The sequence below is a fragment of the Patagioenas fasciata genome, chromosome 9, assembly GCF_037038585.1.
Source record: "Patagioenas fasciata isolate bPatFas1 chromosome 9, bPatFas1.hap1, whole genome shotgun sequence".
In the NCBI taxonomy this organism is placed as follows: domain Eukaryota; kingdom Metazoa; phylum Chordata; class Aves; order Columbiformes; family Columbidae; genus Patagioenas; species Patagioenas fasciata.
In genome coordinates this window covers 8,009,841-8,023,705 of record NC_092528.1, presented here as the reverse complement: position 1 = coordinate 8,023,705, position 13,865 = coordinate 8,009,841, and the positions used below count along the sequence as shown (strand labels likewise).

At 37.5% G+C, this 13,865-nt stretch overlaps 1 protein-coding gene across 7 annotated transcripts in view; it reads left to right on the top strand.

The window, feature by feature from the left end:
- The window catches only part of WDR33 (WD repeat domain 33), a 70,273-nt gene that overhangs the window by 20,517 nt on the left and 35,891 nt on the right, over positions 1-13,865 (top strand). For 6 of the 7 annotated variants that reach the window (XM_065844648.2, XM_065844645.2, XM_065844647.2 and 3 more), the window contains exons 3-7: positions 515-583; positions 1,009-1,113; positions 1,713-1,808; positions 2,285-2,436; positions 4,213-4,310. In XM_065844648.2, coding sequence (XP_065700720.1) covers positions 515-583; positions 1,009-1,113; positions 1,713-1,808; positions 2,285-2,436; positions 4,213-4,310 — 520 coding nt within the window. Of the gene's footprint in view, positions 1-514; positions 584-1,008; positions 1,114-1,712; positions 1,809-2,284; positions 2,437-4,212; positions 4,311-10,582; positions 13,859-13,865 lie in introns of those variants that run through there. The other variant, XM_071812416.1, reaches the window with a different exon arrangement.

Here is a 13,865-nt window from a genome sequence, read left to right as displayed (position 1 = left end):
TGCCACCAAAAGGTTTCTATTAGAAGTGAACTTATTCTAAAAATATAATTTTAGTAGTTCTGGACCCTTTCTCCTGTGGCAGAAATAACTTCTGTTTATTAAAACAAAACAAATCAGTACTGTATGTTCTGGACACTTCCACAAGATTAGTATATACTGGAATTCCTTTTTCAGTCCCAGCATTAATACCACTGGGTTAATTTGACGTGGTTCTATTTTTTAAAAAAAAAAAAGTAAAAATTATTTATATGTAATTTGCTCTTGTCTTAAGAAATTCTAGCAAACTGTGGTAGTGTATGCTGGAAAAGTTTTGCCCAGAATCTTAGCTTGTGGTTCTGACATGTGCACAGATACAAATTGGTAAAGTTTACAGCACAAAGCTGAAATAATTCTTAATTCATGTGAAGTGTTTTTGAAAAGGTTGTGTTTGACAGCTCACAATGAGTTCCTTATTTTCAGTTGTTTAACAATGAAGTATAGTGGTGGTATGAACTAGTTGTTTTCTTCTTTCCAGAATAGAGTATGGCAGAGAGACCAGCGAGATATGCGAGCCATCCAGCCTGACGCAGGATATTATAATGATGTAAGTAAATTCTTTCTTTTGCCTGATGACTTCTGTGGATAAAACTTGTCCACAAAATCCATTGGATTCTGCCTGTCAGCTGAGGTTATCTTTCTGTCTATAAGAGGCTTTAAAGATAGGAAGGGTATCTTCACTCTATATTATCTTGTTCTGTTGGAATCCATGTCCACAAAGAGAAGCTGAAATTTGATATACTTTTGGGTTTTTTTAATGCCCTGAAAGTCCAAAGCTGCTCTTGAATGTCCTGGTTCTGGATGTTTGTGATGGTAAATCAGGCAGACTTTTGAACACTTCTACTGACTTGTGATAATATCCCTGCAAACGAAAAACCTGCTATTACAGAAATGGGCGTTCAGAATGTATGCTTTTCTTGCAGTTTCTGGTTAGGAATGTTGTTAGTAAATCTTTTGTTTCTTCTCTCATAGTTGGTCCCTCCTATAGGAATGCTGAACAACCCTATGAATGCTGTGACAACAAAATTTGTTCGGACTTCTACTAATAAAGTAAAATGCCCAGTGTTTGTTGTCAGGGTGAGTATAGTGTTTGATTTACTAAGTTGTATTGTCTTAAATTAGAGTGATATTCTTAACTGAAGGAAGAAACAAGATAACAGTTAAAGCATTTCCAAATAAAACTAGTCTGTGGAATGTATTCACTAATGGTAAGGTCTGAGTACAAAATTATTACTCTCTGATTTTAGGTGCACTTCCTACATTTTGATTATTTTTAATTTGTGGAGGCGAATATATCTTGAGTCACAGAAAAAAGGCAATTTAGTCTCTGCCATTTGACTCTTGTAGCATCTTTTAACAACTTTTCCATTTTGTTAGCGGTATAGTTTAGTATGCGTATTGTGTGCTAGAAATGTTTTGGTGCCAATAAGCTGCTGCTTCTCTACGACTAGACTTTTTTCATTGCTTTTATAGTGGGCTTTGTCCTGGTCTTACAAAAGTCAAAAGCCCTCTAGCACAAGTCTGCATTTTTGTCCTATCTTACATCCTCTAGAAAGTCATTTGGTAAATTCCAATTTTGCAGATTCCCTGGAAGAAGCTTATGATTTATTTGGAGGATTGCGAAGGTATACTTGAACCTTATATTTGCACAGTTTAGTTAAATTTCTCTTTTGCAGTGGACTCCTGAGGGGAGACGCTTGGTCACTGGTGCATCTAGTGGAGAGTTCACTTTATGGAATGGACTGACTTTCAATTTTGAAACAATATTGCAGGTAAATTAATCTGTCATGATTTCTGTGTGTTTCTTTGAGGTCTTGGAGCATGTTTTAGGAACACATCTTCACCCTGCTCATCATGGATCTGTAGTCTAAGTGCAGTAATGGGAGCCTTAGGGGTCTTTTTTTGTTACGTTGCTCTGACCCCATGTCAGACTATGGCTGTAGGCAATTCATTAAATGCTGCTCATTCCATTTCCATATGCTATGCTGTTCTCAAGAACACACTGTTAGTATTTGTAGTAATAAACACTCTGGAAATAAAACACAGAATACTCTTTGTTATTTAGAAGACCTTGGTATACAGAGCAAGAGATTTTTTTTTCCCCACGGTAACATCTTGAGTGTATCTAGATCACTGTTTTAATTTCTTTGTTGCAGCTGTTAAGTAGGAACTATACTAACTTTTGTGTTTGTGTGGGTTGGATAGTGTTTGAACATGTTTGCTAGAAGTTTTGTTTCTGAATTTACAGGCTCACGACAGCCCTGTAAGGGCTATGACTTGGTCACACAATGATATGTGGATGCTGACAGCAGACCACGGGGGATATGTGAAATACTGGCAGTCCAACATGAACAACGTCAAGATGTTCCAGGCACATAAGGAGGCGATTAGAGAGGCCAGGTTTATACACAATATACCATTTTCTGTAGTACCTATTGCCATGATTAGACTGTTCTCTAAGTGTATTCTGGGTACAGAAATGCATGGGTTCTGTCAGATTCTGGGAAACTTCCTGCACCACATAAACACAATCCTTTCTTTTGTTTCCACATTCTCACCGTTTTGCTGGCACCTTTCTGAATTAGTATTGTCCCAGTATCCGCCTCTGCAATATGTTAGAGATGTATTTGTCTGCCGCATTTTGCACTGGTATTCTTTTCATTTTTATATGGTGACGATGTGTATCAGTTATTCCTTTTTATACGCACTGTGTAAGACAACAATTTCATTCCAAATAAAGAATTCAGTCTTTAATAATCTAACTGAATAAAATATAAAGCCTTCAGAAATAAAACACCTGCATAGTTCTCACAAAATAATAAAACGCTAAATAAAGTGAAGAACTGCTTGGCTTGGTGAAGCCAAGACTTCCAGTAAAACTAAATACCCACGCAGACTGCCACATACAGAAGTCTAATGTTAATCCTGAATGGGTTCTTCAAGCTTGAAACTGTAAGCAAGCCATTGAAAAGAAGACTGTAGGATATTCTCTTGGTTCAGTGTTGATGCCTCAGTTGTGCAAATGTCTATATAAAGAACGGAATCTAAAGTGATACTATCAGTAAGGTGTAAATGAAGGATGTTTCTAAAGAAAACCTGCACGTAATCCTTAGTAAGATACAGAAATGTTTTTAAAGTAAGCCTGAATGAACCAAATGAAGAACCAAAATGAAGCCAAAGCAGTGTTTCTTCGGGTTCAGGTGCTGGCCCTTGGTGCTAAAGGTTCACTGCCGCAAAACCACTTTCCACTAAAGTCACCATTTTTCTCTGATAGGGTGCAGCATTTTCTGCCAGAGTTTGGTTATGAGAAGTGCTTACATTGGATTCAGTTACTCTCTGATTATCATGGCCATACACTGAATTTCTCTGCTATTTTAAGCCCTTTCCTGATCATAAAGATCTAGGATTTCCCAAGGGCTCCCTCGTGGTCTTTCTCTGCACCAGAGAGGAAGTGAGTGCCTGTCAGTTGCTGGAGATGTTCTGGCCCCAATCCCCTGGCTAAATGACTCCTTGCTTTTCCAGTGACTTCTGTCAAGCGACATTGTCTGCTCAATCTGGAAGCTGCTTCTGTGTCTGTAGGATTCTTTCTGTGGTGTTGATGGGTTGTATATAATAAGAGGGAGTTTTTCCAAATTAGTTTTACAATAAGTGGTATACTCGTTTTATGTACAATTTTTTTCAGCAGCTAATCCAACTAGCATTTTCCTGTAACCAGCTTTCCCTTATTTTTGCTTCTCTGCTGCAAAGCACCTGTGGCTGAAGAGGAGTTTTTTTCCTAAGAACTGTTCTCCTGTGCTTCTACACAGTGTTACTTTCTTATGGTATTACCAAACGTGAAAATCTAGGGTGACAGTTATCAAATCGTATTGATGTTACTTCTCATCCTGCAGAGAAGGTGCTACCGTGTGCAGTCATGGGTAGGAAGGTGCTAAGAATAAATTCTGGATTTTTTCCCCAATTGACAGGGGGCTGCAATGCAATAGTAATTCTGTGCTAAATTCATGTCTGGTGATGAAGTGTCATTTGGCAGGTACTCTACTCACTTAAGAAGTCCCTATGTTCAAATGCACCCTTCAGTGTATAACACATTACAGTATAATTTTGCCCTGTCTGAGAAGCATAGATAATCTGTTAAATGCTGACTTCTTTCCCCTGCTGTGTGTCTTCATGTAACAGTTTCTCACCCACGGATAATAAATTTGCTACATGCTCTGACGACGGCACTGTTAGAATCTGGGACTTTCTACGTTGCCATGAGGAGAGAATTCTTCGAGGTATGTGTACCAAAAGTACTGATTGGGGTATTTCAGGAGGGGGAGAACCTTTTTTTAACTAGGTGTTCACAATACAGAAGTATCAGCTTGTCTACATTTTTGTGTTACCTCCCTGTCCTAAACCTTCCAAACAAGTTTTTGTTTGGCTGCTGCTATAGGTGTCTTATAATATTCAGAGAGGCTGCAGTTCACAGTGGCGTTACTCTGTTTACTGTCCACTTAAGCTCTAAACAATGGAGGTGGATATAAGGACATTTTTTCTACTGCTAACATTGGTAGAAACAGCTGGTTTGGGATCAGGAATACATTTATCTTTCTCCAAAGCTTAATCTTTGTGACCACTTTTACTTCAGAACACACATCTTCACGAAGAGGATTCCATTCTTTTAGTGAGCGTGCCTTCCATTCTGATTTCTTCAAAGGCAAGGTGGTTACTTTTTCACAGTCCTTAAGAGGATGAGAGCATTTAGGTAGAGAAAATAAGGAAAATTTGATCACATCATGCATAGCACACAAATAATCCTAGCTTTGGGTCAATAGTTTTCTGTCCACCATCTGTGTACGCTAACTTCTGGTGCCTTTCTGCTGGCCTCATCAAGCTTTCTCCTTCTCTTGTTGCAGTCTTACTGAGCAATAACAGTAACTTCTGACAACTACTCCTTTCTTGCAGAACATGTCAAAGGTACATCATTTAATAGGAGAACATATTAAAGGCTGCCATGAAATTGGGGGTTGTAGGCATGCAGATAAACTGCAAAGGCAGCATGCAATAAAAACATGGAATTTCAGTTTTAGGTGTGTGAGCTTGTTTAGTGCTTCAGTAGGGATTTTTCTTTTTTAAAATCATGCTTCCAACTTGGACCTGCGTTATGTATTTTATAAAGTAGAGCTCTCCCTTGACTCTTGACTCTTAAGCTCTCTTCTTGTTTTACTAATACGTTACTTTCAAGCACCACTATTTTGAAAACACATTGGCCTCCAGCATTCTTGCAATGATGATACTCTAACAGAATCTGTGCATGGACATTATGGTAGATATGTTCTTTGCAGGAGCTGGCAAGTGAATTTCTAGGCTGTGTCATTTTATTCTGGAAGGACCCAAACAGATTCAGGACTATTTTGCCTGATGCTTTACTAAAGAGATCATTCTGCACTAGGCTCATTCTATATCCTCCTCCAGGTTTGTACTGACTACTCATTGAAACTGTGTGGAGGAAAGGGGGATAACTGCTGTGCAGAATTGTGAAGATTCTAAAAATCCTTCCAGTTCTTCTACATTCTTTTAATATTCTGCATAAAGTGGAAGTAAAGCATTCAATTTAGGCCATAAAGAACAGAACTTGCATTACATTTCCTTCTGTTGTCTTGCATACTTGAACATTGTGATTGTGACTATAACTCAGAATGATGCTTTAATTTCTTATAGTTTAGACATCTCAATATACACTTCTTAGTTTGCAAAATAACTCTATAAAGAATATCTTTGTTTCTGCTTGCATGGTGTACCCACAATATGTTTCATCTTTTATAAGCTGGAAATATTTTGAGAACTTTACATCCCTGGATAAAAATTGGACAGGGCGGATTATTCCTTGTTTCTGCAACAGATAAAAACAAACCAAACAAAACAGAAAAAAACCCACAATACCACTTAAAAATCCCCCACAACAAAACAAAACCAATACTCTAAACCCTGAGTGCTAGGAGTGGGAGGATGCTTCTGCAAAACATACAAGTTTGATTTGGTTTTGGCCCGTAGCACTATTGTTAATTATAATCAGAAGATGTATTTGAAAGAACTATATGGGTAACACTTAAGTAGCTTTCTTGGTGGAAAATGCAAACTTCCATTTCATTATTTGAAGTTCAGAGCTTCTGGCTTTAGGAAACTGAACTTCAGCTTTTTGCTTCTCCACATGTGTTCTGCTTTGATGTATTTATGAGCGTGACCTGTAGAACTTTGCTTACTACAGCTTTCAAAATATGTAAATACTCGCGTTATTGCTATTCCAAAGTTAGTGATTTGTAAATTAAAATCTTAATGGCACTTTATTAAAACTATATTTCATTACCTACAAAAAGTGCTTAGATTTAATACCATGCTCAGGAATGTTCTTTTTATTTCCTACTTTCACAAACTGTGCTTCAACTATTCTGGTTAATATTGGTGCTGTGAAGTTGAAAGATTCTACAGTGTAGTTTAGATCCAAAGCTTCACTTAATGTGTTAAGGTATTGTTAGGTTATCACGCTGAATTATAAGAATCAAATGATGGTATCAGTTTGTAGCCAGATGTGTTCATAAAGATGATTATCACTCACAGGGATACGGTGTCAATATATTGTTATTCCTATTGATATTTCAGCTGCAGATTAAGGAACATTTTAAAAAGTAGACTTTAGGACTACAATGCTAAGGAACACTTTTAAAGGAATTCAACGAAGAGCATAAGGGATAAGCTTTGCTTATATAGAAAGGAGAAAGTTCTGTAACTATTGTTACAGATGCTTTTGTTTGAACTGGAACAAACTAATATTATTTATTTCTATTATTTGGATGGCTCCCTTTACTTGATACTGGTCTCAAGGAACAATTCTAGTCTTACCTTCCAAAGAGGACAGGAAAAACCAATTTGAAGTGTTGAATTACACAGGACTACTTCTTAAGGTTTTGCTGGAATTCTTTCAGCTATCTGCAGAGGGCTATGCGTTTTCTCAGTAGTTCAAGCCATGAATACACGGGTTACATGAGAAACACTGATTAACTGTGTCCAGCTTCCTTTTAATTTGTCAAAATGAAAATAAGCAGGACACCCATTTTGTTCTTCATACACAATGCCAGACATTCTTGATCTTTTGTCCTTAATCTGGCTCAGAGTCCCATTGCCCAGCTTTTCACTAATTAGTGTTACTTTGCTGCTTTTGTGCCACCATGGCTTTCCAGGGCATAGTAGATGGACTTTGGGCATTTTGTTAGACGTATGAGCAAATTTATCGGGCTCTTTTCTAATATTGTAAAGAAATAAATAGAATTAAAATCCTCCATTTCTTGCAAAACCATCTTTTAAGTAATTCAAGTGAATTATCTTGGAAGGACTCTAAGGTGGGGGAAATGGCATTGTCGCAGTCACTGATCTGCTGGCTTCCCCTCAGCCCAGTTACTGTCTCTTCTCTTGAACTGAAGGTGCTCTACTCCTGATTCTGCACTGGTAGTTTTTTTCCCATTATTCATTTCTGTAATGGTACCATCTTAATGATGATAACAAGTACAGTTTGGTGCACTTGCTAAGAACATACACACTGAAGACTTTTATTAATGCTAATTACATCTGGTAAAATATATACAGTAAAAGCTTGATATCCCTCTATTTCTACTGAGAAATTAACGTTATCTGTGATTTGACTGGCGGTTGCGAATCTTTGATGTGTGCTGATGTATCCTTGAGGACATTGCAGGTAGATCATTAGTAAATACATGATTCCTTAATTATTCCCAGTGTGAAGTTATAGGTTAGGGGGCTACACACACATTTCAATGTTGTCAGTTCCACTGTCTGTCCTTCCTTCTCTCACAGTCACACACAGAATCCGCTAGATATGTGTGCTTGGGAGGACTGTATGGTTTTCATTCGGAAGTCTGGATGAGCTGGATGGTGCCAGGATTTCAAAGCTTGCCTGGCATAAATAGGTGTTTTGGGGAGGATGACTACCCAGCTCTCTGAAGGATGATAATCCAGCATTTGATAAGATACTTTCTATATAAGTTTTTCTGTTTTCTGGCTGTAAAATAGAGTAATACACTAAATTATCTTCCAGCCAACATGGTAGATTTGGGCAAAAGATTCTTCCTACCCTAACTTGAACAATTAAAAGCAATTATGATTCCTTTACTTCGGCCATCTGCTCCTAAGTTCTGAAAAAGTGTCTCCACGGCTTGTCATGCTGAAATACCTGGAGAATTCTTCATTCCTTCCTTTTAGTCTGTTTCTGGATCTTCAGTAGCAAATAAAATACCATGAAGTGTCTTTAGTTGTTTAAATCAATTGCATGGTTTGTGTACTGTGCACTTTTCTGCCTGGAAGTGAAGGATCTCTGCGGAGTGTTTGACATTGGCTTCCTCAGTCAAATAGCAAATCCTGTACTTCAAAGGCGATGTGTTCAGTAATTAAATGGAACCTGAGAACCAGAACTGAGAAGAACTAATCTTCATTTTGGTCCTTCGATTTTAAGCATAGACTACTAGCTAGGTCTTGGGCTTTGGAGCAGGTAGCTTATAAAACTGTTACCTTTTCCTGGAATGTAATTGAACTACATTGGGTAATGTACAAGAAAAAAAGACAATCCTCATGTTGCTATTTAAATTTATTTTCCCTTTATGTGCAGTTTTTGTGTTGTTTGTCTCAGTACAGAGAGAAAACTCAGTAAATTCAAGAAATGCACGTATGTTAATACTGTGCTTCTTGTAAGGAGACATAGTGTTTAAACCTTCAGTTTCTTGTGGGGACTTGCATCTTTGTGCTGTTAGGATTTCAGATATACTTCATAGGTCTTTTAGTCTGCTGATGCATTCCTCCGTGAATGAATATTGGAACGATTTTTCTGCAGAACAAAAGCCTGAGACACGTTTCCAACTGAATGTGTCTAGAGAAGGCAAGTCCTCGAATTTTTTACTTTAAAAAACATGAGCTATTTTGAAATGCTAGTATTGAATTACTGAAATGTCTTTGTTGGTAGAGTCTAGTGTGGCAGCTTATGTGGCAGGTCTCTGATTTTCGTCAAACTTCATTACCAAAGTGAAGTTAGGGATGAGGAAGAGGGGTAAGTTGCAGCTGAGGCTTTTGAGCTCCAATTGTGCTCTGGATGGCTGTGCATCCATCTCTTCTTGTGTTTTAGACACAGGCAGTGTTAGGGAACTCGCTCACTGGGATGGTGATAGTGACTCTGTGAGGGGCTTTCTTCTTCACAGATAGTTCAGATCACTTGCACACTCGATGGTGCAGGAGCCCTTTTGTTCTGCTGTGTGCACTGTGCCAGCCCTGATGCTGCTGCCTTGGGGTTGTCTGCATAGTGGGTTGTGTGCACTTTTTAATCTCATTAGAAAACCTCTCTGTTGCCTTTGTGAGATTAAGAGTTAGAAATATTGTATATGATTTCCAGCTTCAGAAATTGAAGTTATGCAAAATATTTTTTCCTTGTATCTTTCTCTACGCTTTTTCCAGAGTTAAGTAAGACCAAGGACTTGGAGTGTGAGTATAAACTTCCCTGAGTTCATAGATAGCTCAGTCAGTACTGCTTGCTAAGGAGGTGGATATAACCTGTGCTAGAAGGGAAGAATTCAGTCTTTTCTTGATTGAGGCTACTCATGTTCAGGTGTCATCTAGCAACTCAGTTTTATTCCTGAATATGACTTTGAAGGCTACAGCATCTTGGTTTTCTCTGTATAGGAAAATTTACTGGAGGTAGACCTGTTAAAATCTCGACTTCTGTTTGTGTTAAATGAAAACATCCATCTGAGAATCAAAAAAGAAACTTCCCACTATGTTGACTTATACCAGGTTTCTATTTGTGAAGTGTTCCGATTTGTACAAAAAGTTTGTTTCAGTCAACTCTACTTGAGGTCCTTGATTTCTGTGGTGAGTAGGAGGTAGCTCCATGATGCCTTTGCTCTGCTCCCTAAAGCAATGCCAGGAGAATTTGAGGATACTGAAGACTGCTCTTGGAGCTGGTAGCACCTGATATGCCTAAAAGAATTCAGTTTACATTGCAGTTCAGTTCTGAGTAATGCTGGTGTACAACATACCAAGTCTTAGAGTTCTGATTCTCATCTAGAATCTAGTGTTTTTAAAATCCAGGCAAATTAATAACTTAGAATATATAGAATTCTCAAAGAACAAATGATAGAGATAATGAGGGATGAGCCACAGGACCATGACACCTTTTTTTCTTTGTGTTAATGCTTTTCATGAGACAAGAATGAAGAGGCTCTATGCAAGAATGAGATTGTTTCAGATTCAGTTTTGAAATCTCTTTTCCTCCCTGAGAAGGCTAATACTTTTAATAAATATATTTTGTTAAGCTTGGAGGAATATTGAGAAACTTCAGTGTTTCCTGGGGCAGCCAACTCTTAGTGCTGCTGCAATACACAGTACTCCCTGAAGAAGCTGTATGATTGCGTCATTAAGATTTCTTGCGTCTAGTTCTTTTTGTATGTTTGATAATTGCAAAGGGTAGATAAATACCAAACTAGGCAAAACCTTTTTTATGGTTTGTTAGTGTAGATACTTCAGTGCTGAGAACTTCACTGTCACCTGTTGTGACTACATACAGAAGTAAACATAATATGGCACGATCCTCTGCGTAGTGGTCAGGATTTCACCTACAGCGAGACAATTGGTGCAGCTTTGTCCTCAAACCCCACTCGTTGTTGAGAAAGAAAAACACTCTTTTAAGTGGACTATGATACTGATGAAAAAACCCCAAACTACAGATTTAAATACTGATGCTCAGATGACACCAGCCTTCCTTTCTCTGCACAAGTGTAATTGTTGAAAAGGATGCAGGTGGTTTGCAGAGGGGGTGGTGGCTTCGTGGGATCTGCTCACCGGTGTTTGTTGTATCAAACGTTCTCAACAGAAAAATAATCATCCAGAGTTAGTCTTACACAAGTTACATTAGTAACTCATCTTCTCTGATAAAATCTTATGTGGATCAATACTCAAGATTGAGCGCTTCATTTGTTATTTTTTGAATGGAATCTTTTGTCTGACATACCATTTCCTAATAGAGTTGAGTACAGAAATATGCTATCTCAGAATAAATGGTAGAAGTCTTCCAAAAAACAAAGACCACAATTCCCTGGTGAAAATAATTCATGTCAGTCCTTAGAAACTTACTTTGCTGGCTTCTTCATTCCATTTATGCGTGGTTTTTTTTCCTTTTTTTCCTATCCTGTATTTACTTCACTAGAAGCTTTTTTTGCATCTAGGTAAGCACTGACTTTTCAAATAATTTTATATTATCTTTTGCATCATTTCAATCCTGCAAACTCAAATTATTTCCTATTTTGGTACATTTAGCTCTTGAGTGATGCTCTGGCTTTAGTAGTGAGACACTTTACATTGAGTTTAATCGTGTGGATAATGTTGCAGTTCTCATACTGAGGTTTACACATTCATGTGGACAGCCCAGCACTGGGAGATGGGGTGAGAGCTTGCAAATGTTTTCCCGAAAACACAGTGGTGGTTTTTTTCTCTCTTCTTTACCTGCCTGGCCTTATATTCTCATGAGAAAGGTAGTCCTGCTCATCATGCATTTGTAGGAAGACTGAGGATCAAAAGAGAAACTGGGGAATGTGCTGAAATGGGATTGAATAACAAACCAGGAAAAAAGGGTACATAAGAATCCTGAAAAAAAAGGGAGTGAAAGGTGAGTGGAAATAAAGAGGGTAGCAAATGGAAGGAAAGTGCAGAGCCATGCCAGTATGAAAAAACTTAATAGCTGGTGTAACTACTGAGAAAAGACAGTGACAGTGTGAGCAAGGAGGTGAAAGTCATGCTGGGACCTCACAGAAGTTACACTCCTGGCGTTGTGGGGATAAACCAGGGCAAACGCAGCTGCTGGAGCTGCCAGAAAAGCAGCCGAATGACACACTCAGACACAAGCAGACAGTATATAACATACCAACAGTCTCTGTCTGTACTGTAATGCGTGTGTGGAAACGTGTAATAATGCTACCCATATACATACACATATATTTTTCCCTAATCTCTTTTAAATTTTATATTCTGTGTCATGACTCTTTAGAGACTCAAGTTGACGCGTTTGAGTAGCATTAGGAACACATTCCTTATTCATTGGGAAGATGAGTACTGAGTGCTGGTTTAGTGAGCAAATGGTACCACTGTTCCTACTGGAACGAGGAGAAAGCTGTCTCTACCACTTGGTTAAAACTCCTTATGGTTTTTATTAGGCGCTAAGAAGTAATGTGGATCCTCTCCCTGCCCCCCCACAGACTTTTGTTGATTTAACAGCTCTAAAACTGAAATATCTAATAGTTGCTAGCTTTGGACTGCTTCACTTGGGAGCACATCCATGCTGCATGCTTCTGCAAAAAGTGATTAGATTAAGCATGCAAATATGTAATAAATATTAGTTTTCAAAGTACAGTGCCAGAACTTTCCAAGTGACCGAGATAGATTTCACAGTGAAAATAGAAGCTGTCATTTAATTTTGCTATTTACAGATAAAAGACTTTTTATTGAAAACAAAACACTTTTCAAGGAAAGACATTTTGATTTTTACTGCTGAAAGTGTATGCGTGTATTGCAGGTAAAGTAACTGTTTTGGAAGTTTTATGAATTAATATTTTATCATGGAAAGGATTTTTACAGTTTAATTTAAAAATAAAGCTAGTAAGTGTCTTAGCTTCAAAGCAGCACAGCTGTAAGCATCAGAATTACAACCATATAGGAGAACACTACAACTTTCCAAAATACTTATATTTTATTAGAAGTTTTACAGACTAAGTTTAACATTTCTTCCATTGCAACCAGTTTGGAATACTATGTGTGATTATTATCTCAGTGGAAGCATCTCATATTTCTAGTGCTGCAAGACAGTATTTTGATACATTACACAATCTGTCAAGTTCTGGCTTGTGTTCAACTATTCAAAGCACAGGTTGGTTATCTGTCTTTTTTTTTAATGTCATATTTTGTTAATATTTGTCATATTGTGTATAAATTGATTTTGCTCCAATAAAGATAGGTAGGTAAGTAGAGCTATTCCAGATACAACTACAGCCACATAAAGAAGTGGTTGTATGTCTTCAGTATCATCTTCTGCTGTAGACAAGGCAAGGACTTCAGGTATCTTGCATATGTTGTCTTTGAAGACAGAATTAAACTTTTAAAGGGAACTTATCATGGCTATTTAAATATGAGCCTGACCCGAGAAACTGAAATGTAACTATTAACAGGACTGGAATAGGTGCTTCTACCAACTCCCCAAGATCTCAGAGTGGAAAATTAAGAATTCTGTTCAAAAAAGCTGAGAAATGTCTTCCCTTGGCTACTTAAAATTGGGGAAAAATATTATCTTTTAGTAAAAAGCAAACCCCGCTAATTGGTGTGTGCTGACAGATGCATATTTTCTACCATATGTACAACAGCTTTTTTATCTGCCTCTTTATTTAGAATGATGGAGCATGAAAATATTTTAAATATTACATTAAAATATTACTTTTAAAATTTCCATCACTTAAAAAAACTACCTCTAAAAAGAGTCATAACATCTGATAGATTGGGAGCTTTGCTGTAGCTATTGTAGACTTCAAAGAGTAGGCAGAATCGGTGAAAAAGCGTAGCTCAGGGTCCAGTCTTATTACTACTATTATATATTAGGGAAAATCAAGTCTAAATATTTATACAATACTTCCACATATGAACTTCTCCTTATAACTGACTTCTTTCTTCTCCAAAATGATCCTATTCCACTTCATTTTTTTCTTTGTGTTAAGATTTAAGGAATGGTTCTGATAAGTATTTACTGTCCTCAG